Consider the following 24,690-nt stretch of genomic DNA (forward strand, 5'->3'; position numbering starts at 1 on the left):
AAGGGAAGAAAAACACAGCCCCTGCTTAAACCTTTCCTGAGCAACAGTCTCCACAGACACCTTGTCTTGTGCCGAGCAACAACCCTCTACCCTCCCCCCCAAAAAAGCAAGAGAAATCAGAAAGATAAACAATATTTTAATTGTTCACGGGCAAAAGGTTCTCTCCTTCGCTCCCTCAGCATCGCAAGCTGGCGGTCCACCAGCCACACCACGCTGTGCTGGGAGCACGCTCCCCCAAAAAAAGAGGTCCGAGCGGGGGGGTGGGGAGCGCCGCGAGCGACCCAGGGACATGCAAGCTGCACGCAGGCAGTGCCTCCATCTTCCATGCAGCACCCGGGAACTGAAGCAGAAAGGCCGGGGCCAGCTCGCCACTTGCCTAAATCTCAGCACCTTACCGAAAATTACACGCTACATCCAGCCCCCCTGCCCCCAACGCGGCAGATGACATCTCTGAAATTATCACAGCTTCCGCTGTAATTTGTTGGTTTTTAGAAGATTTAATGACCCCCGTTTAAAGGCCCGAAGACAAGGACACTGCTGTCAGAACACAACCAAATCCCCTCCACCTCGTAACGGACTCGGAATAAACTTGAGGCTCCGGCAGGTGCTCGGGAGCTTCGCGTCAGCCCCACGGCAGAGCGGGGCCGCGGGATCACGCGCGCAATTAAACCCAGCCGTTTCGAGGTCATTAATTGAACTATAAACGATTAGACACCGAGGCGGAGGCGGGTGATCCTACCAACCGAGGGACCTCGCGTAAAGGCTGCCGGCGGTGCCACCGGGCTGGGCTCGCTCCCCGCCTGCGAACACGGTCCCCCGTATGTCCCCCCCCACAGCGCTGGGAGCCGCAGCAGCCCCCCAGCACGGCGGGGACCCCCCGCTCCCCGCCAGCAAACTCCCCCTCGACCGAGGGCAGAGGCTCAGCCCGGAGATAAGAGAGGGCTGCCGGGCGAGCGGGAGGCTGCTCCGGTGCCCCGCTCCCGGGGGTACCTCGGTGCCGCAGCCCCCGCCCCCCCCCCCCTCCCCGCGGCCGGTAGCAGGGAGCAGCCCCGGTGCCGGGCAGGCCGGCCGGTGCCCTGCGCCCTGCTCCGGGGGTCGTCCCGGGGCGGGCGGCCGCAGACACCGCCACCCCCCGGGGATCCCCGGGCCGAGGAGTAGCCCCGGGGGCGGAACCATTCTGGGTCCGGGGGGGGGGGGTCGGCAGTTGGACGGGACCACGCGATGCCCGGGGGTGGCACACACTCGTGGGGGGGGGCGCTAGACTGAACCACCCTGAGCTCCCCCCGGGGGACTACGCGGGGGCCCGGCCGGGAGGTACCACTCAGACCCCTCCGGGGGGGGGGGGGGGGGGGGCGCTGGGCTAAACCACTCAGGGCCCCCCAGTGGGCCCCCACCAGGAGCAGTCCCTGGGGAAAACACGCCGGGGAGCCCGGCCGAGGTACCGGCGGCCCGGTGCTCGCAGCCCGTTACCTCCTGCCGCGTCCAGTCCCCCCACACCGGCCTCCGGGGAGATGGCGCCGGCCCCCGCCACGGCCGAGCCTTCCGCCTCCTCGGGCACCTCTAGCTCCATGGCCGCCGCGAAGGCCGCGGGCAGGGCAGGCCCGGGGCGGAACAGACCCCCCGCCGCCGCTGCCGCTGCCGCTGCCGCGCTCCTCCCGGCTCCGGCCGCCGCCGCCGCTGCCGCTGAGGAGACTGGGAACGGCGGGGACCATAGAGCACGGGAGGCGCCGCGGCTAGACACGCCCCGGCGCCGCGGAGCGGAAGGGGCAGCGGCCAACACCGGAAGTAGAGCTGTCCCCTTCCGCCGGAATTAATGGCGACGCGGGGGCTGGCTGTCGCGATAGTCCGTGGGCTGCGGGACCGGGATAGCGCCTGGTTGGAAGGCGCAGGGAGAGGGACGGGACCGCGCGCACCACAGAGCGGCGAAGAGAAAGGCCGCCGCCGTCTTCTCTAGCGGGCGGGAGGCGCCATAGAACCGCCGCGCTGCCGCCGCGGAGGGGGCGGGGTCTGACGGTCGCCATAGCAGCGGGGGCGGGACCCCGGCGGGGCGGGGCCGGGCCGGTGCCCCGTGCGAGCGTGTGTGCGGGTCCCGTCGGCGCCGGGCCCCCGGGCGGCCCTCCTGGGGCCGAGCCCCGCTGCCCCCTGCGGGACCGCGGCCCTGCCGGGGCCGGGCGCCGCCTCCCTGCCTTCCCCCTCGGCGGGTTCCCCAGGAGCCGTGAAAGCTGTAGGGCCGCGCCGGTCTGCTCCGCCGCCGGGCACCTGAGAGGGCCCGCGGCTGGGCCCCCGCCGCCGCAACCCAGCCGGAGCCGAGGCCCGTTTCCCCTCGGCCCCGCGGCGGGTCCGGCCCATGGCTCCATCTAGTGGCACCGCGCCGCCCAGCCGGGCCTGGGGAAGCCCCGGGGCGCGGGTCAGCCCCGGCCGGCCCCGCCGGTTCTCCCGGCCGGTCCCTTCACCCAGCGTGCCCCGGCCCCGGGGGACAGACGTATCACGGGCAGGGGAAGCCCCGGCCGGGAGCCAGCCCGCCACTCAGGCCCGGCGCGCGGGGCCGCCGGGGAGGGAGCCGGCAGCCCCGGTGAGGCTGCTCGGTGGCGTGGCCGTTCCCCCCGCCCGAGGTGCTCCCGGCCGCGGCTCCACGCGGGAGGGCGGCCGGTGACCCTGCAGTGGCTCGGGAGGCGGCGGCCGTGTCCGGAGTGCTGCTCCGTCCTCCCCCCGGGGCTGGCGGGGGGCTTCGGGCAGAAGGAGCCTCTCGGTGCCGATCGGAGGAGCGGTGGGGAAAGCGGCGGCTCCATGGCTCCGGCCCCGGGGTGGCGGCTGGTGACCGGGGGGTTCAGGAGGAACTGGTACCCCCGCGATGTCCCGTCGCAGGGCCGTGACCTCCTGCGGCATCAGCACCGACCCTGGACCGAGAGCCGAGGCGTGGAGCTGATCGCTGTCACTGCAGGACAGCGACCCGGCGGGAAGAGGAGTGACGGGTGGCTGGTCCCCAGGTGGGGGGCAGAGGAAGGGGGAAGGGGAGGAGAGGGGACAGTAGCCATCAATAGGGCCCCCCCCCCCCCCGCCCCCCCCCCCCCCAGGACCGGGAGCCCCAGGCTGGCCACTGGCCGCTGTCCCCTCTTGGGGGACTGGGTGAAGCCATTTGGTTCCCCCCGGGACTGCTGAGAGGGTTTGGGGGTCCGGAGCTGTGCGGGTTGGCGCAGACCTCCACCACCTCCTTGGAGAGGGTCAGGCTGGGGGGAAGGACCCCCCTCCCTGGGCACCACCACCCTCAGCATGGGGTGAGCCTGTCCCTGCCCAGGGCTGGGTGGGGGGTGAGTGGATGTGGCTGAGCCACTGGCACCGTGGTGGAGAGGAGGGACAGCCCCCCCGTGACCCCTGCTGTGCCCGGGAAGCTGCCCCGGGACCCCCTTCCTCCTCCTTCCCTCCTGCAGGCAGCGTCTGGGCCACAAAGGGTTACGCAAGGCACCCTGGAGTGACACCACTGCCACCAGCCCTGGAGCTCAGCTCCTTCCTGGTCGGATCGGAGACTCGGTGAGTGCCTGACCCTGTCCCCTGGGATCCTGGGATCTGCCAGCCCCGCTTCCCATTTGGGGATGGGGACCCAGCCCTGCTTTCACCTGGGAAACTGGCCATGCTTTGTCCCTCTCTGGGTGGCTCCAGGACCCGGTGACACTCTGGGAGTCTGGCCCTGATGGCAGGGAGGTACCCCGGAGGGGATCCCGGGGCCCCAAGGTGTCACAGCTCTGTGACCCGAGGGCTGGAGGACGTGCCTCCATCCTACTGATTTACAACCCAGCTGGGTCAGACCCTTTTCCCAGGGTGGGATTCAGGATCAGCCCATCGCGATGTGGGTGGGATTGGGTTAGAGGAGCTTCTGGGGGGATCTGGGACCCCGGTCCTGCACGGCCAGGACCAGACAAGGGATGAGCAGTTTTGCGGCACTGGCTGAGACCAGGGACCCCGCTGATCCCAGGAAGGCTTTGAGGTCCCAGATTGAGGACCCCCGTCGGCCGGGAGGTTGGGAAACAGGTTATGGGTGGTGACGATGGCTGTGGGGCAAGGCAGGGGTGGGCAGGGTGCTTCACTCTCTGATAAATAACCTCCCCACCCATTATTGTCCCCATGGTGGGCATTGCCGGTGGCATCACCCGGGGCCAGGCATAGCCCCAAATCAGGGACCTTGCAGTGGGACGAGCTGTCCCGGCGCAGCCGGGGTTTCATTTGGTATTAAAAACCCTGGGGCATGGTGGCCACGGTGCGTGCGCGAGGCAGAGCAGTGAGTGCGGGGCTCCCCATGCTGCCGGTGCCCGGTGCTGGGCACGTCGGGCTGGGCCGCGGTCAGCTCTGCCCAGATACTGCCTCTCCCGGCGGGGCCATTTCGGGTGCGGGCTGGTTTCTGTCGGAAACCGGCCGAGCCGGCTCCTCCGGCTGCCAGCCTTGGCCTTTGGCTTGGGGCAGGCCCTACGCCAGGTCCCCGGGCGGGGAAGACCAGGGACAGGACCGGGGCTTGGCGGCGCTGTGGGTGTTGCCTGTGCCGACTGGTGAGACGGGAGCTGCTGCCGTCCCCACGCTGTCCCCCCCTGGTCCCAGGCTGCTGCTGCCCACGGAGAGCCACGGGTGGCAACAGGATGCAAGTGTGTGGCTGATTTGTGCCCCCCCCCCCCCCCAGTGATGGGACAGCAGTGGGAGCTGGCTGGGGACAGTGAGGGACTGTGTTGGGTGGCAGCAGGGTTTGCACTGGCACTGCAGATGAGCCGTCACCCCGGGGAGGGGGATGCTCTGGGTGCCCCGTGATTGGGGTCCCTTGGACCTGTGGCTCACGCCATGTCACCTGTGGGCACCTGTAAGCACTGACCGGCCAACACTGGTGACATGGCTGAGATGGGATCCGCTGGTTCAGCTCACTGATCATCAGGAAACCACCCCACCACCGTGCTGGGGTCTCCTGTGTATTAATGGTCTCACAAGCACCGGGACAGGACCATGGGTGCCACCACACCAGTGTGTCCCTGTGTGTCGACCACCGGCGGGTGGCGGGTGTGCACTGGGGCTGTTTTTGGCGACTCATGACGTGGAGTGGAAACCCGGACTCTGCCCTCCGCACGTGCTGGCTTGCAGCCCGACCGGCCGGGGCTATTTCTGAGGGCTCGGGTGAATGATTACACCGTCCCTCCCGGGGGCTGCCGTGAGCTGGGTCACATTTCAGGGGCCCAACCGGCCACTTCAGTGCGGCTCCGGCTGGGGGCTGGCGATGGAAAGCCCCCCGGGCTGCGGCTGAGCCGTCATGTTTGCCCCAGGGCTGGTTGCCCACCGCCAGCCCCAGTTCCTCCATGAGATCCCTGCTCGGTATTGCCCGTGGCATTGCCCATGGGATGGCAGCGCTCGTCTCTGATGCCCCCCGGTCCCGCTGAAGCTGTCCCACGGCCAATTCCCAAAGGGGCTGTGGAGGTTTGCAGCTTCCCGTGGCACCAACACGGGGGGGGCCCGGCCGGGCTCGAGGGTGGCTGAGCCACGGTGAGGAGCCGGCATGGCCCCCGGCACGGCTGTCACGGAGTCCTCGAGCACCACAGGGCTGTGCGGGTGCCATGGGACAGCGTGCTTGGGCAGCAGGGCCAGAGTGGCCAGAACTGTGGGCTGCGGCCACGGCAGAGGCTGCTGGCCAATCAGAGACCCCAGAGATCTGCCATGTAAGGGCCACTGGCCAATCTGAGGCCCCAGAGGTCTGCTGCAGCAGAGCTGTTGACCAATCAGAGACCCCGGAGGTCTGCCATGGCAGAACCATTGGCCAATCAGAGGCCCCAGAGGTCTGCTGTGGCAGAGCTGTGGGCCAATCAGAGACCTTGGAGTTCTGCCATGGCAGAGCTGTTGGCCAATCAGAGATCTCAGAGATCTGCTGCAGCAGCAGAGCCTTTGGCCAATTGGAGACCCAGGAGATCTGCCATGGTAGAGCCATTGGCCAATCAGGTCCTGGGGAGACTTGTCACAGTACAGATATCAGCCAATCAGAATCCAAAGATGTGCCACAGCAGAACTGTTGGCCAATCAGAGCCCAGAGACATCGACTGTGGCAGAGCAGCCGGGCCATCGGTGTCCGGAGAGACCTGTGGTGGGAGAGCCACCAGCCAACTGGATCTCGGGGTCCTGCCATGGCAGAGCTGCCAGCCAATCAGTGCCAGCGGATAGGGCTGTCGGCCAATCAACGCTGGGGAGATGTCATGCCGCCATGGCCACGGCCCGTTGTGCCCATGATGGGCTGTGCCCGTGCCATGGCCGTGCCATGGCTGTGGCCGTGCTGTGCCTGTGCCACGGGTGGGACCAGGATGGGCGCTGGCAGCCCCGCGGTGCCTGGGGCAGGAGTGGGACGCACTGTCCGGGGGCAGCCGGGGTGGGACGGGGGCGCATTTCAGCAGGTGATGGGTGTGGATCTGTCCTCGCTGGTCCCTGTACCGGTTAGAGGGGTGAGGACCTGGCGGCGGTGGTGGCATCACGCCGGGCTGTTGGGTTTTGTGTCCCCATCGCCCTGGAGAATGACTTGATGGTCTCACTGGGGTTTCCTTGGTGTCTGCAATGGCACGGATAAACCTTGGGAGTCCCTGATCAAACTGGCTCCTTCCCGACCCACCCCAGGGGAAGTCGTGGGAGGCTCTGGGCCCACTGTCCCCTATCCCTCTCAGGGATCCCGCGTCTCTCTGGGTTCACGCTGACATTTCCTCTGGGCAGCCAGGAGCCGGTGGAGGGGCTCCCCTGGCCCATCCCAGGCATTTCAGTCCAGACGGGATGTCACCCTGTCAGTCAGGCTTGCATGCCCTAGGTGGAAAATGTTGGATTTGGGGAAAACCCAGGGAAACCGGAGGGTGATACCGGGACAGTGGTGCTCCTGAACTGATTTGGGGAACTGCTGGCTCCGCTGTTGTGACGGAGCCCAGAACAGGCGAGTGGGAGGGCACCGAAGCAGCACACCGGGATCTGCTGGCTCCCAGGAAAAGGGAGGGGAGCGGGACTACGAGGGCAGCGTGGGCAGGTGGTCCCAGCCACGGAGATGGGTCTTGACTTGCCCTGCATAAAACGTCCCCTTCTGTGGACACGCGTCCGAGAGAACTGAGATGGACCTCCCAAAGGGGGAATTTCATGCCGCGTGGAGGCAGCTCTGGGTAACCATGCGGGGTTACCCGGGGTGCAACACACCTGCAAGTCCCAGTGCCCCCGCTGGGTGTCCAGGCACTACGGGGGCTCTGTCCCCTGCACCCTTGTGCTCCCTGGTGCCTGCGGCTCAGCTTTGCTTCTGCTCTTCATTGCAGCCTGAAGTGGGACTGAGGAAGGGGCCAGCGGCTGCAAAGAGGAGCCGGAGCCGGTCCGCGCCCCCGGCTGCTGGGCAGGGGCTGCCGCGCCAGCCGGCTGCCGCGGTCGTCTTCCCTCGCTTGCGTTGGCTGATGGCCACCATGGAGGAGATGGTGATCTGGGAGCAGCATACGGTGACGCTGAGCAAGGTGAGCACGGCCCTGGGTGGCTGCAGGAGGGGACGGGATCTGTGGGGCCGGCTCTGCCTGACCCCTCTCTGTCCATCCCCACTAGGACCCTCAACGGGGCTTTGGCTTTGCTGTCTCCGGAGGCCGGGACCGTCCCAACAGGATGACTGGGGACACAGCGGTGATTGTTTCAGATGTGGTGTCCGGGGGACCGGCGATGGGCCAGCTCCAGTGAGTGTGCGGGGACGTGGGGACATGGTGGGTGCTCGCAGCCAGTGGGGACGGGAAGAGCAGCGAATTGCTCCTGCTAGGACAGGGCCAGCACAGCTGCCACCCTGCCCGGCTGGGATGGGGTCCTCCTGGGGCAACGGTTGCCCTCACCACCCTGCCAGCTCCCCCAGCTGCGGGCTGTGCCTGGGGCAGAGCCACGGCTACATTTTCCCTCCCAGGAGGAAGGATCACATCGTGATGGTGAACGGCCTTTCCATGGAGAATGTCTCATCCTCCTTCGCCATCCAGACACTTAAAACCTGTGGCAAGATTGCCAACATCGTGAGTGTGCCCTGCAGCAGGATGGGGGCCGTCTCCCCTCCCCTGTCCCACACACCCCGGGGTTCCTGTTTGGGGCTTGGAGATCGCTGTGGAAACATCTCCTGGCAGTGGTGGCTGCACCCACCATCCTCTCCTTCTCACTTTCTGCCTGCAGACACTGAAAAGACCGAAAAAAGTCCGCATCCCCGTGAGCAAGAGTAGCCCCGGGTCCCCCGCCGTGCCCCAGCGCTATGACTCGGATGAAGACTACGGGTCGCACGGTGCGCATCCAGCCCTGCACCGCTCCCGGGATGACCTGGACCACAGCCAGGGCTACGACGGGGACTCATCCAGCGAGAGAAGCTCTGGCCACCACCGGGATGACCGCCGCCACCACAAGCCAGTGTCCCGGAGCCGGAGGCGAAGCCAGGACAGCAGCCACTGGAGGCAGAGCCCCGGCAGTGGCTCGGATCGGAGGGGCTATAGCCGTCACCGCTCCACCAGTGGCTTCGGCCACGAAGGGGACACCAATGGTCTGGCCCTGGTGTCGGGCTTCAAGCGGCTGCCCCAACAGTATGTGCCAATGAAGCCCATCACGTCGGTCCTGGTGAAGCAGAAGCAGAACGAAGGTGAGGCCATCCCGCTCCCTCTGTCCCTGGGTTTTGTCACCTGATTTGTGACCGTGCATCCCCCTGGGGAGGAAGCGATGTCTGGGTCGGTGCCAGGGTCTGGTGCATGCCCTGCTGAGTGCACCAAACCCGCCTGGCCTCAGCCCGGGGTTGCAGAGGTCAACTTTGGGGCTTGCTAGTGCCCCAAGGGGAGCCGGGGTGGGCTTGTGGTGATGGTGGTGAGGGGGGACCTCGAGGGGGTCCTGCATCTGCCTGGCTCTGGCACTGTCATGGGCTCTCTCTGGTGCAGAGTATGGCCTGAAGCTGGGAAGTCAGCTCTTCATCAAGCACATTGTGGAGAGCGGGCTGGCGGCGAAGGGCAGCTCTTTGCAGGAGGGAGACCTCATCCTGAAGGTACGGGGGCCCATGGGGCGCGCAGCGCTTGCTGGGGATTTCATCTCCCCTCTTCCAGTGGCTCATCCCTGGCTAGCGTCACCACAGGGTACTCCTCTCGGCTGCCTGCAGAGGGTGGCAGCTTGGCCGGAGGCAGCAGCGTCTGGTGCCCACACTCTGCCCCGGCTCCCCAGCCATCACCAGGGACCCCTCCTGGGCTCTCGGGGACCAGCTCCCCGCAATGCCAAAGCTGCCTGGTTGAGGCAGCCCCGTGGTGTTCAACCAGGGCCGGTGGCTTGTTCCACTTCCACAGCGGGATCGCATCTGCCCCGCTGTCCTCATGGCGTGCGGTCCCCTGTCACACGTGCGTGTCCCTGCCGAGGGAGCAGTCGGCCCAAGGAGCTCGGGTGTTCGGGGTATGTCAGGTGAAATGACGCTTAAAGTATTGGAGGAGGAGGAGGAAAAAGGAGGGAGATGCTTTGTTTGCACACATGGGCCGGGCAGACCTGTGGCTGCTGGGAACTGGGGCTAAAGCGACTCTGGGGTAAACAGAGCAACAATCCGGTGGGAAAAGCTGCTGCACCTCGAGGAGATCACAGCCCCGTGGTCCGCTTGGGGTCTGACTCCCTGGCACCAGTGCGTGGAAGGACAGCGCTGGGCCAAAATCAAAGTAAAACTGAGCTTCAGGCAGTGTCTGCGGGGATCTGCGCAGCTCCTGCCTCCATGCAGGGCCCCCCGACAGCTAAAGGTGGGAGTTAATTAGCTTCGCTAATTTGTTTCCTCTGTGCAGCATGAGGCCCCACTGGGAGGCAGCCAGGAATGGGGACACAGGCCAGGACAGGCAAAGCTGCCGGAGCTGGGGCTGCGCTGGAGGGGCTGGGAAGGGAGCGGGAAGGCGGCAGTCGGAGCATCCCATGTGACTGGGGCCTTCCTGGGGGCGGCTTTCCCGGGAGTGAACGCCTCCCGCTCTGCCCCCTCCAGATCAATGGGGTGGCCAGCGAGGACATGTCCCTGGCTGACACCCAGAAGCTCATCGAGCGGACAGAGGGGACCCTGACCCTGCTTGTCCTCCGGGACCACCGGCAATTCCTGGTCAACATCCCTGACATAGAAGACAGCCAGAGCGACAGCTCCCGGATGGATGGTGAGGGGACACGGTGATGGGGGGCCGGGGACCAAATACACAGCCCAGGGACTGGACTGTCACTAAGACATCTTCCCTCCTATTGCTGCAGATATCTCCGACATTGACTCTGAACTGTCCCATCCGCCATCCACCGAGACCTCCCCACGACCTCCAGCGGCTGCCAGGATGAATTCACCACCGTAAGCCCGGCTCTGTCCCCACGAGCCCCTCTTTCCCCCGTCAGATCTCCCTGTGTTCTCTGCCTGGTTGAAGGAGCTGGTTCTCCTCCATCCCGGAGCCAGTTCACCCTGGAGGTGGAATGCCATTTAATCCCCAGCTTGCTCCACTGTCCCTGCTGCCCTCTTGGCGCTGCCTGCCCATGCCCATCCAGCGCCTGCCTCCATGACCTGCCTAAATCCTGCCCCAACTTTGTTCCAGGGAGAGAAGACGACCAAACAGGGACCCTGCGGGTGACACGACCGTGGATGATGCTCGGGGCCCTGGTGAGTGAGCTCAGATCGGGCTGGGGGAGCTCCGGTTTCCCGGGTGTCTCTGCTGTCTGAATCCCCCTGGCAGAGCTCTCCCTGTGCCTCGGCTGTCCTGGCAGCGGCGCAGCCACCGCCGCCTCCTGGACCAGCCCTCCTTCCCTGCAGACGTGCTGGAAGCCGTGGAGGGGGATGGCTGCCACAGCCCCCACACCAGCCCCAGTGCCCGAGGTGCCCGCAAAGATGGGTATGTCTGCAAGAGGTTGTGAGGAGGGGCTGGGGGAGACGGGAAGCTGCTCCGGTGCAGTGTTGGGGTCACAGGGCTGGTGACCCCCTGTGCTGTCCCCAGCATGTCACTGCCAGGCTGACCGCGGCTTCCCCTGTTGGCAGGTACAGTGCTGATTCCAGGGTCGTGCACTTCGTGAAGGCCAAGAGCGTCGGGCTGCGGCTGGCCGGTGGGAACGACGTGGGCATCTTCGTGTCGAGTGTGCAGGAGGGGAGCCCGGCCGACAGCCAGGGTCTCCAGGAAGGGGACCAGATCCTGCAGGTACCCGGGGCTGGAATGGCTCCAAACGCTGTTGCGCTCAGACTGACCCCATCCCTCTTGGGTCTGAAATCCATCCCCCCCGGGTTTGGACTTCTCCTGCTGGGCATCGTTTTGGGTCAGTGGTGGTGCCCATGGTCCAAACCCATCGGGGTTGACTCTGTGGGCACTGCCTGAGGGGACAGTCCTGTCTCCAGCACCATGCTAACACCCAGTGGGGTCCAGACACCACCTCAGCTGGCCCAGAGGCCCTCCCCAGGGCTACTAGGGGTTGTGGCAGGCACTTGGGTCACAGGGACCAGTTCCCTCTCCCTTCCTGCCCAGGGCTCTGCTGTCCCTGGGACCCCCACTGGGACCCGCGCCTTCTGTCCCACCAGTGGGGCCGTGTCTAAGTGCTTTTCCGTGGCAGGTGAATGACACCAGTTTCCAGAACCTGACCCGTGAAGAGGCGGTGGAGTACCTCATGAAGTTGCCGCCGGGCGAGGACGTCACACTGCGGACCCAGAGCAAGCAGGACAGTGAGTGATGACCGGCCTCATCCTGGGCTTGTGCCTCTCCATCCTCTGTCTCTCCTAAGCAAGCATCAGAGCTGCTGGACTTGCCACGGCTCTTTCTGCCCCACAGGGTGGTCCTTCTTCCCTGCACGCCCTTCCTCCTCCTCCAGAAAGGTGATGGGAGGGGACCAGACCATTCTGGTCCCATTTGTGCCTTGGCATCCTTGGAGCACAGGGGCTTTCTGGCACTGTGGCTCAGCCTGGGGAGGCCAGCGTGTGCTGGGGGGTCAGGTCCCGCTGTCCTCAGCATGTCTGAGAGCGCCATGGGAGGAAAAGGTGTTCCCAGCGCCCTCCTTTGCAGCAAGAGCTACCGTGGAGGCTCCCGGCCCAGCCCAGCTCCTTCCCAAATGGCTCCAGTGTCTTCCTCCTCAGCCACCTTTTCCCCTGATGGTCCCTCTCCCCTTGGGCTCCAGTTTACAGGAAGATGATCTCGTCCAACGTGGGCGACTCATTCTACATCCGGACGCACTTTGACTTTGAGAAGGACACACCGTCGGGGCTAAGCTTCGTCCGTGGGGACGTCTTCCATGTGCTGGACACCATGTACCGGGGCAGGATGGGGAGCTGGCTGGCTGTGCGCATGGGCAGGGACCTGCAGGAGCAGGACAAGGGCGTCATCCCCAACCGGAGCAGGTAGGGATGGAGCCAGGAACGGCCCCAAGATGAGCAGAGCCAGGGGGTGGGTCCCCAGTGAGATGGGAACATGGATGGTGGGCCCAGTAAGAGGCAGGGCAAGGGCTGATGGAGCAGTGGTGGGAAGCGTGAGCTGGTGAAATCCCTTCTCAGGGGTGATGAAGCAGCTGATGCTTTGGTTGTCCAAGGGCCCAAAGGGAAGAGGCTATCACAGCCTCATCCGGCTGTGCTGCCGAGCAGGGATGCTGGCTTCTGTCCCACTCCTCAGATCCCAGAGAGACAAAGTAAGGGGTAAGTCCGGAGGCTTCAGGTCCTGAGCCCTTTCCCCTCCCAGGGCCGAGCAGATCGCCAGCCTGGAGTCGGTGCTGAAAGCCACATCTGGTGCCAACCCCTCTGGGGCACGGGCGGAGTTTTGGAAACTGCGGGGCCTGCGGGGTGCCAAGAAGATGCTGCGGAAGAGCCGGGAGGACCTGTCTGCGCTCACAAAGCAGGGCCACTACCCACCATATGAGAGGGTGGTCCTGAAGGAAGGTGAGCACCAGGGCTATGTCCCCATCACCCAGACATGCTCAGGGGACATCGGCCCCAGGGCTGCCCCCAGGTGCTAGGGGCCTCAGCTCTCCTGGGAAGACCGGGGCGAGTCCTAGACACCTCAAGGAGCCAGGCTGCATGCCTGGGAGCTGCAAGCTCGGCCCTTGTCCTCAGCATCCCTGAGCCAGTCTGTCTTCTCCCCACAGCCAGCTTCAAGCGGCCGGTGGTGATCCTGGGCCCCATCGCAGACATTGCCATGCAGAAGCTGAGCACGGAGCTGCCTGAGCTGTTTGAGATCGCCCGTAAGTGTCCCCCACACCGGGTAAAAATCATAGCCAGCAGCCAGACCCTCAGTGTACAGGACCTGTGGGAACTCTTTACTTGCAGCTGTCCCAATCCTGCTTCATTGCACCCTCCCTGTGACACCCCATTGTGTTCCTGGACTGATTCATGCTCTCCCTGTGCATCATGATACCAGTGGGGCCCCAGATGTGCCCCCGCTCCTTGAGGGACACAGCCCTGGGGCAGGGCACAACCAGACCCAACCTGGGGCTGGCGGAGATGCCCTGTCTTCCCCAGCCACTCTCACACCATGTCTCCATGTCCTACAGCGAGCGTGCCCCGAGACGGGGAATCATCCAAGGTCATCAAGTTGGACTCTGTGCGGCAGATCGCAGAAAAGGTGAGAGACCTTTCCCATGTCCTTGGAGCGGGATGGTCCAGGGCCTGGGGGGAAGCCCATGGCCCCCGGTGGGGCTGATAGCCATGCCCTGTCCCAGAACAAGCATGCCCTGTTGGACATCACGCCCTCGGCTGTGGAGCGCCTCAACTACGTGCAGTACTACCCGGTGGTGGTGTTTTGCGAGCCTGAGAGCCGGCAGGGCATCAAGGCCATGCGCCAGTGGCTGGCACCCGACTCTAGAAAGAGCTCCCGGCGCCTCTACGCCCAGGCAAGCAAGATGAAGAAGTACTGCAGCCACCTTTTCACTGCCACCGTTAGCCTCAGTGGGAGCAGTAACGCCTGGTATGAGGCGATCAAGGACATCATCAGGACACAGCAGAGCCAGCCCGTTTGGACAGCCGCGGAGCAGGTATGGGGCACGGGGTCCCTGCAGCAAGGCTCAGCCTGCCGGGGCTGCAGCCAGGCAGGTGATGGGGCCACGCACCGGTCTCCCCACACCTGGGGTCCCCACCCACAGGCAGATGTGGCAGTGGAGGACAGTCTGGACCTGCTGAACCCACCAAGCACGGCGGCCTCGGGCTACCTGACCTGTGACAGTCATGCCAACAGTGACTACGACACAGATGGTGAGACAGGTGCCTACACTGACGGCGAGGACGCCTACGACCAGCCTGGGCTGGCCCGCTCCTCCGAGCCCGCACACATGTCTGTAAGCCACGGCCTGAACGAGCAAGTGAGTCCCCCATACCGGTACGAGGGGCTGGTGGGGCAGAGGAGGGTAGCACAGTGCCTGCTTACGGGGGGCTAATTCCCATCCCCTGTGGCACAGCCAGGGTGCCACCTCCAGCTACTGCGCATCCATGCCCAGCTCTGGTTCCCCATGGAGGAACACAGCCCAGGCCCAGGCTGGGGCACAAATCCTGCCCCTACCTCTGACCCCTCTGTCTCTCTGGTCTTTCACAGGCGACCGAGCAGCAGCGGCGGGGCCAGCGGAGCCAGAGCTACGACAGCATCAGGTACCCTGTGCAGCGGGGCCAGCTGGGGGGTTAAAACAGCCAGCCCTGGGGCTGGGACAGGTCCTGAGGAGGCTTCGGGGGCAGCTTTGCCTGCCCTGACCCTGCCTAGCAGGGGACTGTCTCTGTCACCCAGCCCAACCGGGTGGCAGAGGCATCACTGCAGCTTCTCGTCCCCCAGGGAATACGAGCATGACGCTGTGAGGAAGAGGTTCACGCGGGCCAGGGACGACTCAGACCAGGACGAAGGCTATGAGTGGGGCCCAGCTACCGATGTGTAGCAGCACTGCTGGCCCCTCTCCCACTGGGCAGCTGGTCCCCTTGGGCCAGCCCTGCCCCAGTCCCAGGCCACCGGGTCCACGTGACAGTCCAGGTAGTGCCATGCAGCACCCCGCAGACGGGCTGGGCTGGGCCTAATCCTGCTGTACCCGTCACTACCCAAGAAGCAGCACCAAGTGCCTCCTTCTCCCTTTTGGCCACGGTCTCTGCTGCTGGAATAAAAGGGATATTTTGATCAGGATGGGCTGTTTCTGTGCAGGCTGGGTGGCAGCACGCAGGGGAAACCCATGCAGCAGTGTCGCCTTGCTGGATGCGGCCAGACACCCTGCCTGCCCCAAGAGGCAGCGGTGCAGAACCAGGCTTGGGTTGTGCCAGCATCTGGCACCGCAGCAGACTCAGGGTGTGCACCCCAGAGCTGAGCCTCCTCTGCTGCAGCAGAGGCCAGCTCCCGAAATGCAGCCTCCCATGTTCCTCAAAACTTTTATTTTTTACATCAACCAAGCACACGGGCAAAGTCAGGTCCACACTGCCTGCGCCGTGGAGACCCAGAGACCCACTCATGAAAAGACACCACCAGGGGGAGGTCCTTGCGGCCCATGACCCCAAGCTCCCCGGGATGTGGGACTGGGCAGTGCCACATTCCCTTTTGCTGTGCCGAAGGACAGCCCTGAGGGCTGCGACCCAGGGCCCCGGCAGGCTGGGGCCGGGCTGTGCGTGCAGAGCGGTTAAAGGCAGCACTAGGGAAAAACAGAGGTAGTTTCCCAGCTCTGTGCAACAATTTTGACAGGGAGTTCGTTTGCATCCCCGACAGGCCCCTGGCAAAGCCAAAGAGGAAGAGCAGGTGTCAAGGGTGCTGCTGCCCTTAAGGCTGAGTCTGGGAGCTGCTGGGTCTCCCTCAGGGGTGCCAGTGTGCACCCACACACTGGTGTGCAGGGTCAGCGCTCCTCCAGGGCCGTGCTTGGGCGAGCCCCAGAGCTGTGCTTCCAGCACCATCCCCATGTGGGGAAAGGCACCGTCGGTGAGTGTAAAAGCATCTGTGGTGATTAGATGGGGTGACCTTTCGCACAGTGTTGCCTCTCCTCCTGCCAGCACCAGGCCAAGGTAAGGGACCCTGTGAAGCAGCAGGACAGGCACCGTGCAGGCACTGTGAGGTGAATGGAGGGGGAGGAGGTGCCCAAACTGTGGCACCATAGGCCTGGACACTGTTCAAGCTGGGTATCAGACCCCCAGAGTCTCCCACTGTGTCCTGAGTAAAACCAAAGAGGTGCAGGATTAGGCCCTGCTGGGGACCAGAGGGCTCCGATGAGGGTGCTGGGGCAGGAGGCAGAGCCTGTCCTGCCCTCATGGCCCTGGGCTCACTCCTGCCTGGCCCAGGGCACGTGCAGCAACAGCCGGGCACAGCCAGTGGCTCAGAGGAAGATGGGCTGCTCCTGCCCGGTCAGTAAGCGGTACGTGGAGGCTGGCATGGTCTTGATGTGGACCTAGGCAGAGACACACAGATCAGCTGGGAGACACCAAACCCCAGGATGGAAGGTGCTGGTGCCAAAATCTGAGCCCAGCGTGCTCTGCGTGCAGCTGCAGCTACTCTGCAGCACGGGGGCCCTGGCGTCACCCAGCCCGGCCCCGGCTCACCTCGCTGACCGCCTGTGTGAGGATCTGGATGATCTTCTCGTGGGGTGTTGCCACCACACTCTGCCCGTTGATCTCGATGATGCGGTGCCCCACGCGGATGCCACCTCTCTCTGCAATGCCCCCACGCATCAGACTGCAGATCTGGGGAGTTGGGAGCGCTGGTAAGATCAGAGCTGTGGCCACAGCCCAGGGCTATGTGCAACAAGCCCCCCAAGCCCTCTCATCCGTGCAGGCTCACAGCAAGAGGAAGACTTGGATGCTGTCTCCACCAGCCCATGGGCATGCAGTAAGGGCAGGGACGTCCCTTTGCATTGCTGCCACCAGAGTGATGTGCTGCGCTGTAGGGCATGGGCAGCTCCCAGGCTATTGTTCCCTGAGGTGATGGAGAGCTCAGCTCCCCCCATTCACCCATTGAACCCTCCTGCTCCCATCAAGCCTGGGCTGCAGAGCCAGAGCTTCTCGCTGGGGTGGCAGCTCCTGTGTGTCTGTGGGGTAACTGCATCTCCAATACTATTGGGAGCATTGGTCAGTGCACGATACAGCCATGCCACCCCCTCCACTGCCCACCCATCCCAGCAACTCCCGCAGGTCCTGGAAATGCTCCTCTCTGCCTTTCCAACACAGCCAGGGTGCAGCCCAGAGCAGGGAGTGGCTGGGGCACTGGGGACAGCAACACACGCCACTAAGGTCACACCAAGAAAGCCAGGAAGAAACCACCACCCCAAAAGCAAACAGCTAAGGAGCACTAGGCAGATGAATCCAACTGCTGTTGCTGCAGGTGAGCTACGAAGAGCCTTTTGCTGTGGCACAGCAGAGCCCTGTGAAACCTCAGCCCTGGCAGGCGCGAGGAGTGCTGGAGCTGCGCGCTCGTCCATGCAGACACAGCCAGAACCGTGTACCCCTCTGCCAGACGGGCGGCTGAAGCCCTCAATTGACCCCAGCCTGGCTTTGCTCCCATCCCTGCGGGCACTCACCACGCCGTTCTCAACACAGAAGCCCAGCTGGTACTTTGAGTCAGGGCGCCGGATGACAGCCGTAGTGACAGGGGGACAGTGCACGATGTTCAGCATCACCTCTGTCTGGTGCTTCAGCTCCTGGAAGATGGGATGGGGCTTTGTCAGACTTTGGAGAGCTATTTGGCGGGGTTGAGAGAGGCCACACAGTCATGTTGCTCACAGGAGGGCTGAGGATTAGCGACCCGTTTTCAATGGGGAAACTGAGGCCCACACAGGGATACTGCCATGCTCAAATTCAGGGAGAAGAACTTATAAATCCTGTTCAAAACGTCCCACTCTGTCCCTGAGGCCACACTGTCCTTGCTTTCAGCTCCTTCCTGGCCGGGAGGCAGAAGATGCAACAGGTTACCTCCAGGACAGGTGCCATCCTGCTCCTTGGGCAGGGCCCTGCCTGCACCCTGCCACAGCAAGTTTAGTCCCCAGCTTTGTCCCCGTGTTATCACATCCCCTCCTCCCAAGCACTCAGAGCGGGGATTGTCACAGCCCACAGGACACGTATGCCCCCCCACCTCCTGCCCCCTCTGCCCCCACAGCCGCCTATCACCCATCTGTCCCCAAGCCCGGAGCATCAGGGGGACCCCCGGCATTATAGATGCTCCCAGATGTATTCAGGCGGGTCCCTGTCTCTGCCAGCACCTGCCCTCTTGCCAGGGTGGAAGCAGGAGGCCACCCCGCGCGTAGCGCCAGCTCACCCGGATGATGCTCTGGCAGGTGGTGAGGGGCAGCCCCACCAGACTCGTCCCATTGACGGACATGAGGCGGTCCCCGATGCTCAGCTCGCCCGACCGCTCCGCAGGGCCCCCGTGCATCAGGTTGGCGATGACCACTGTGGGCAGGATGGAGCCCCAGCCTGACTCCACAATGGCGATGCCCAAGATCTCCCCCTTCTGCTTCCGGATGCAGACCTGTGGGAGGGCACAGATGGGTTACAGCCACCAGAGTCACGGGGCATGTGTCCCAGTCGCAGCACGGGTGTTATAGGCTGAAAGCCAGCTGGGATGGGGCCCAGTTTTGTAGGCAGCAACTCAGCTGCTCAGGGAGCCGTGGAGGGGACAACACAGAGGTGCCAGCAGGCACCCCACACTGTCCCCACTCTTCCAAAGCAGCGCTTACATCCTTGCAGTTCTCCTGCCGGGAGAAGTGGGTCAGCTCTGCATTGTATTGCTCCTGGTCCTCGAGGGCACGGCTGTACTGGCGAGGAGTCAGCTCGCTTGGGTCGATGCTGTTGGCCTCCAGGAAGCGCTGGTAGGCCACGCCGAACGCCTGCCCAATGGCCTGAGCGATGATCTGGGCCTAGGGAAAGAGGGGTTGTTCGTGCCCACACCTCAGGACCAACGGTCCCATGGCCAAACTGGAGCTGCCAGTGTCCTGCAATGCCCAGCACAGGCACTGTTCAGGGAGCTCCAGGGCATCCTGGCTCCTTCTCTGCCTGAGTGGACCCCTTTATGGTGTCAATCCTCCCCCCTTTCCAGCTGAGCAGAGGTACTAAGGCTGGTCTCCTTCTCCCTCTCTGTGCTAGTCAGGAGCCCCCAGCACAGAGACCCAGAGCACCCTGTCATTACAGCAGGACAGATCCCAGCACCCCAACGCCACCCTGCTCTCCCAAGGGACTTGTGCGTCGCCTCACATCGGCTGAGTGGAAGACATGACAGATCATCTTGTAGAGCCGCTTCTCCTCTGCCACTTCCGATCGCCGAGGCAGTTTCCGACGCGCCATGAGCACCACGAGGGAGCCAATGTCAGCGATGTAGGAGATGGTCTGGAGGGAGTGATCCATCATGGCCTCCTGGCAAGAGGGACACAGGCAGACGTTCAGCCCTCCCTGGCCCGATGGACCCCATGGGCAGCCTGTAAGCCAGCCAGACACCGCCACGAGCAGGGTTTGGGTTTAAATGCCACCGTGCCAGGACACAGCTCAAATGCCTGGCATATGCTGGGAAGAAACCATGTCTACACTAAAAGGTACAAACAGCTCCTTTGATCCAGGACTCATCTGTGTCCCTGGGTGCTGCCGGGGGACAAGACAGCTCTTCCCTCTTACTATAAAGCAGCAACTAATCCTGAGGTAAAGAGCTACAGAAATGTCAAGCCTGGGTTCCCTGGAGCTTGGTCTGGTTCCCAGCAGCTCCCACAAGGTGCGGTTTGCATGAGAAGCCTCGTGCAGCCACGCAGAGAACCAAGGGACACAACACGCCTGTGTGGGATGGTTGCGGAGTGACATGTCTCCTCCCAGACATGTGTTCTTGCCCGTTGGCCACCCTTGGGCATGACTCCACTGGCGTGGGTGCAAAGCAGAGATCCCAAGGCCAAATAGCAGCCCCAAAGCCACGCAGGTGCTCCTGTTCCCCACTCACCTGCGTGTCAGCCGTGAGCACCTTGATCCTCTGTGTGGAGACAAACAGATCCACCTCTGTCATGGGCTGGGACTCTCCCTCCGGTGCCTGTAGAACAAAACGCCCAGGAGAGGTCACTGCTGCTGCCAGGACTCCTCTGGGTCCCTGCCCCACAGCTAGAGGTCACCCTGGGCAGGTCCTGAGCACTGTCCCATGCTCACGAGGAGCCAGGCTGTGACAGGCTGGTGGCAGTCATGCCCCCCTACCCTCCTGCACCTTGATCCTGTCCACCGCCTCCTGGGCCTGCGCCATGCGGACGCTGGTTGGGGGGTTCCTCTCCGAGACCAGCTGCGTGGAGCCCAGGTACTTTGCCACAAAAATCACACCGTCCAGCAGATCCTCTGGGTCGCAAGGGCCTGGAACTGAGGTATTGGGAAGGACTAAGCAGGGGCTGGTCCCCCCAACCTCTAAAAACTGGGGGTACCAACTACTCCCCATTAACTGCATTCCTACACGTGGCAAAGCAACTCAGCGAATGGGAGACAGGTTCCTGGCATCACCAGGGGACCAACTCTGATCCGAGGCTGCTTCCCCCTTCCCTCAGGCACCCCCTGGCATCCCTCTTTCTCCCTTCCCAAGGCTGAGCATCCCCCCTCCCTGATCCCCAAAGCACCCCCATTTGCTCAGCAAAGGGCGAGCTGGAATTGAACGAGCCACCCAGAGTCTGCAGCCACATTACCAGCCAGTGTGGGTGCAGAGCTGGGTGTTCCCTCCCTGGCTGGGACCCCTGGCCACCCCGCTGTATTTGGGGTTAGAGCAAGAGGCGGTGGGTCAGGACTCCTGGGTGCTCTTTACTGCTCAAGCACAGAAGCAACTCACCCTCTTTGAAGGCAGGGCAGGAGGACGGGGCTTCCCTGTTCTGCAAAGCAATGAGAGAGCAGGTGAGGCTCTGGCTGGGATCCCAGGGATCCAGCCTGCCCACCCCACGGCCAGGCTGCCCCTGGAGCACCAGGACAGTGAGGGCAGAGCATCCTAAGGCTGGGCACAGGGTGGGGGTTGTGGGGTCCTAAGGCTAGAGGCTGTTTGGACCCACCAGCCTCATCCCCGGAGTGTGCATGGATCAGACAACCATGCAAGTATCCCCCCCACATTCAGGGCAGCAGGAACCAAAGCCAGTACCGAAGGTCTTGTCTGGACATCCCAGCAGCATGAGGCCCTGTAAGACCCAAGGAAAAGACATCCCTGGCCCCTGTCTGCTTCCACCCAAAACCCCATGAGGGAGCAGAGCCAACAGGCACGTCCTGGCTCCTGCCGCACCCCATGCGCAATGCACTCACAGTCACGCTGCCTTGGGGTGGCTGCTCTGCCTCTGGGGCAGGAGTGGGAGGAAGGGTCACCCAGGCCGGCTCCGGGGAACTGTCCTGATTGCTCTTGCAGGCAGAGTCGACCTCACAGAGCCCCTCTTGATAATACCAGCCACCACAAGATCCTTCTTCTGAGCTCTCCGGCCTCCCTAGCCCTTCAGATGTCTCCACAGCAGCCGGTTCCTCCTGAGCCTGCAGCATCTCCAGGTTGGTCCCAGCCAGGACGTCGGAACGGGCCAAAGGTGTCTCAGCGCTGGCCTCGGGCAGCCCCCCCTCATAACACAGAAGGCTCAGCAAGTCCTCCCGGTCAGCCTCAGCAAAGAGCAGGCCATGGCAGGGCCGTGAGCAGGCTGAGTGCTGGGCACAGCAGGGCCGTGTCTCCAGGCCTCGGCCCGTGGCCACATGCAGCGGGCAGGGCCGGCACTTGCCCTGGCAGTGCCCGTAGCTCTGCTGGGCCTGCTGTGGGGCTGGGCCTGCTGGAGAGGCTGTGCCAGTGCTTGCAGAGGGCAGCACGCCCTGTTCTGAGGCAGGTGAGTGGTCACAGAGGTTGGGATCGAGCGTTTTGAGCTGGGCCAGCAGACCCTGGATCTCTGAGGGTTCATCCTCTGTATCCTCAGCCCACTCGGCCCTGCCCGGGTGGGCGGTAGCCTCAGGGGCCTCATCCAGCTCCATGCCTGTCAGGTCTCCACTGCTGAAGGCTCGGAGGTGTCCTGAGCCCTGAGGGGTGCTCCCAGTGCTGGATTTCCAGCCAGTGGAGCCCCGCGGCCCCGCAGCCCCTGCCTCCTCCTCCGTTTCTCTGCTCAAGTCCCGGCAAAGCTCGGCTTGTCCGCCCGCACTTCCTCCAAGGTCCGAGGCTGAAGCAGGCCCCGAGCTGGGCCCCAGAGCCCCCCGCTGGCTCTCGAAGACGGGCAGGTCCTGCCCGGAGCCGCAGCCAGGGCTCAGGGTGACAAGGCGAGGCTCACCCGGCTGCCCAGCACCCACCCGGCGCGCAGGGGCGCCGGGCCGCACCGCGGGTCCTTCCTCCGTGTCCATGGCCGGCGGCTCCGGGGCCTCGTCACCGCCGAGATCAGGGACGGCGGGCGCAGCCGCCTGGAAATCCATGTTGCTCTCCATGGCCTGGCTCCGGCCGCAACGCGAGGAGAGCCCCAGGCGACGAGAGGGTCCTGGGGGGGGAGGGCAGGGCCAACCCTGCCGGCACCGGCTCTCCCCACCGGGGCCAGTCCGGTACGTGCGGACCCACCCACTGCTGCCGCCGTCCCGGGAGGGGGCGGCCCGCCGCTGCCGTAGCTTCCGTTTCCGCTTCCGAGGGGATACTGCGCATGCGCGGTGCGGCTCCGCCCCCTTCCCGGCGTGCCCCGCGGCGCCCCAACATGGCGGCCTGGGTGCTGCTGCGGGCGGCGCGGGCGGCGCTGCCGGGGCCGGCCCGCGGTTACGCCAAGAAGGCGGGTGAGCCTCGTCCCGCCGGTGCCCCCGGCCCCGGGGCTGTCCCGCGTCTCTCTGCCCCCGCCCTGGGCTCTGTGTCTCCCCCGCGTCCCGGTCCCGTCTGCCCCGAACTCTCCCCGGTGGCAGCCTGGTCCCTCCTTACGGCGCCTCGTCTGTGTCCCCCGTCCTCGGTGCTGCTGCGCCCCGCCGTGCCTCTGCTCCCGTCTTTTACACTGCATGCGCCTCAGTTCCCCCCTCACATCCCCGGTGTCTTGACCGTGCCCTTATCCCCGCAGCTACGAAGTCCAAGGGCAAGGCCGTGCCGAAGGAGGGGCTGCAGGGGCCGGAGGTGTGCACGGACCCCGCCATGCTCACCACCTACGCCATGGGGGTCAATTACTTCAAGGACGGGCCGGAGGTAGCCCTGAAGCCCGACTCCGAGTACCCTGACTGGTAGGTGGTGCCCAGCTCCCCTTGCTGTGTGCAAGGGGATCCCTCTGGGGGGTGCCCGGCCCTGGAGAGGTGCCATCCTGGAGGCACAGGCAGGAGAGACAGAGAGCTGTTCTGAGGGGAGGAAAACTACCTCTCTGCAGCCCAGAGACCTTCCTCGAGGGCTGGAGAAGGGGAGCAGGCAGCACTGTGGATGTGGTGGGTGAGGGGTCTGCACGTCTTAGTCATGTCCGTCGCTCCGTCCCATGCTTGTCCCTTTGCCCTCCTTGCTGCTGCCTCACATCTGTGCTTGCCCCCAGGCTCTTCAAGATCCACCTCGGGCCCCCCAAGAAGCTGGAGGAGCTGGACCCCGACTCGCTTGAGTATTGGAGGCGCCTGCGGAAGTACAACACATGGCACCGCAACAGGTTGAAGAAGGGCAAGAAACTGTAGGCGCTGCAGAGCTTGGGGTGTGTGGGCTGCCCTGAGACCAGCTCCTGCGTTCAGTGTCTTCTTCTTGCTGTAAACTAGTAATAAACCTCTGGTGAGGCTGATACCTGTTAAGGAGGCTGTGGCAAACCCAGGTCCTCGGTGAGCTTGGTGTCCCCCCTCTCATGCTGGGGGCTGCTGAGGGTCTGAGGCAACAGAGGCCACAAATTCACGGTGTATTTGCTGAAACAGAAGCTCAGGTTTTTTGCTCGTAGAGGGAACCTGTGCCGCCAGATGGGTCCTACTCCCGATTGTGTCACAGTCTGCACTGCAACGACCAGGGCTTAAGGACCCCACACAGGGGGTGTAGTGGGTTTGGGGTGGGGAATGACTCCACTGGTGTCGCTGTGTCCCCTGGGGGGGGGCTTTAGGGGCTGAGCAGCCTGTGCTCCCCAGGGGCCAGAGGATGCTGCTGCAGGGCTGTGGGCGAGGTGAGGGGGGGAGACGGCAGCCCCTTGCAGCGCCACCCCCACGCCGCCACGCTCTCACTTCCTCCTCTGGCAGTGGGGGAGCGGCAGCTGCTGGGATGCCGGAGTCCCGGCTTGGCTGGGCTGTGTGGTGACGGCAGGGTCTTCCCCACAGCAGCAGGGGCCTCGCTGCCCTGTCCCTGCCTGTTCTCGGTCAGGTCCGGCCTGGCAGAGCCCAGCAGCTTCCCCCGGGCCTCAGTCCTGCCTGTGCATTGGGCTCCCCTGGCTGAGGGGTGCCCCTGTTCCCGTGGTTCGTCTCTCTCTGGGACTCACTGCCCTGCAGCTCCTGCCTGGCCTCGAGTTGGGCTACGGGGACAAAGCAGCCACCTGTGAGGTCCTCCCGCAGCGAGGAAGGGGCGATGGAGCCGCTGCCTGGCCCAGCAGCATCCACAGTGCCCCCTGCCCTGCGGCTGAGGCCGGGGGCTGTGCCCAGTTCCCCCAGGGGGCTGCGGGGCAGCCTTGTTGGCAGCTGCAGCGCCAGTGCGCCGCGGCACAGGAAGCGACAGAGGAAAGCAGAAGTGCTGTGCTGCAGCGCGGGGGTGCTCGGGGAGATTTTGTGTTGAACCCTCATTTCCTCTGCGTGGGGCTCGGTGCGCACCTTCGGAGCTGACGGGGCTCAGGCCGGGCGATATCCAGCGGTGAGTGCCCTGTCCCCACCGTGCCCGTCCTGCACCTTGCCCTCCCCTGGCCACTCCC

The 24,690-nt window shown here is 64.5% G+C and overlaps 4 protein-coding genes across 4 annotated transcripts in view; 2 read left to right on the forward strand and 2 right to left on the reverse strand.

The window, feature by feature from the left end:
* The window catches only part of PIP5K1C (phosphatidylinositol-4-phosphate 5-kinase type 1 gamma), a 52,799-nt gene extending 51,129 nt beyond the window's left edge, over positions 1-1,670 (reverse strand). The window contains exon 1 of the mRNA XM_082495439.1: positions 1,471-1,670. Within this exon, the coding sequence (XP_082351565.1) occupies positions 1,471-1,570 (100 nt within the window). The 5' untranslated portion in view covers positions 1,571-1,670. The remainder of the gene's footprint in view (positions 1-1,470) is intronic.
* Positions 1,671-2,772: 1,102 nt separating this feature from the next.
* On the forward strand, positions 2,773-15,072 carry TJP3 (tight junction protein 3). The gene is made up of 21 exons (XM_082495546.1): positions 2,773-2,987; positions 3,429-3,528; positions 7,296-7,484; positions 7,570-7,694; positions 7,913-8,015; positions 8,170-8,623; positions 8,913-9,016; positions 9,977-10,139; positions 10,231-10,321; positions 10,560-10,624; positions 10,775-10,853; positions 10,997-11,153; positions 11,560-11,668; positions 12,118-12,337; positions 12,672-12,868; positions 13,075-13,170; positions 13,480-13,550; positions 13,648-13,959; positions 14,068-14,283; positions 14,514-14,566; positions 14,745-15,072. Exons 1-21 carry the CDS (start codon positions 2,788-2,790, stop codon positions 14,842-14,844), a joined length of 3,204 nt encoding a protein of 1,067 aa, XP_082351672.1. The 5' UTR covers positions 2,773-2,787; the 3' UTR covers positions 14,845-15,072.
* A 249-nt stretch (positions 15,073-15,321) lies between these two features.
* APBA3 (amyloid beta precursor protein binding family A member 3) lies at positions 15,322-22,339 on the reverse strand. The gene is made up of 10 exons (XM_082495560.1): positions 21,161-22,339; positions 20,703-20,742; positions 20,100-20,245; positions 19,845-19,931; positions 19,118-19,276; positions 18,604-18,783; positions 18,183-18,395; positions 17,449-17,568; positions 16,475-16,615; positions 15,322-16,323 (listed from the first exon to the last, which is right to left on the reverse strand). Exons 1-10 carry the CDS (start codon positions 22,298-22,300, stop codon positions 16,252-16,254), a joined length of 2,298 nt encoding a protein of 765 aa, XP_082351686.1. The 5' UTR covers positions 22,301-22,339; the 3' UTR covers positions 15,322-16,251.
* A 200-nt stretch (positions 22,340-22,539) lies between these two features.
* MRPL54 (mitochondrial ribosomal protein L54) lies at positions 22,540-23,807 on the forward strand. Its single transcript, XM_082495600.1, has 3 exons — positions 22,540-22,633; positions 22,906-23,062; positions 23,359-23,807. The coding sequence occupies exons 1-3, from the start codon at positions 22,558-22,560 to the stop codon at positions 23,489-23,491; spliced, it is 366 nt and encodes a 121-aa protein (XP_082351726.1). The 5' UTR covers positions 22,540-22,557; the 3' UTR covers positions 23,492-23,807.
* The last annotated feature ends 883 nt before the right edge of the window (positions 23,808-24,690 follow it).

Source organism: Vanellus vanellus (genome assembly GCF_965231255.1).
Source record: "Vanellus vanellus genome assembly, chromosome: 25".
NCBI lineage: Eukaryota > Metazoa > Chordata > Aves > Charadriiformes > Charadriidae > Vanellus > Vanellus vanellus.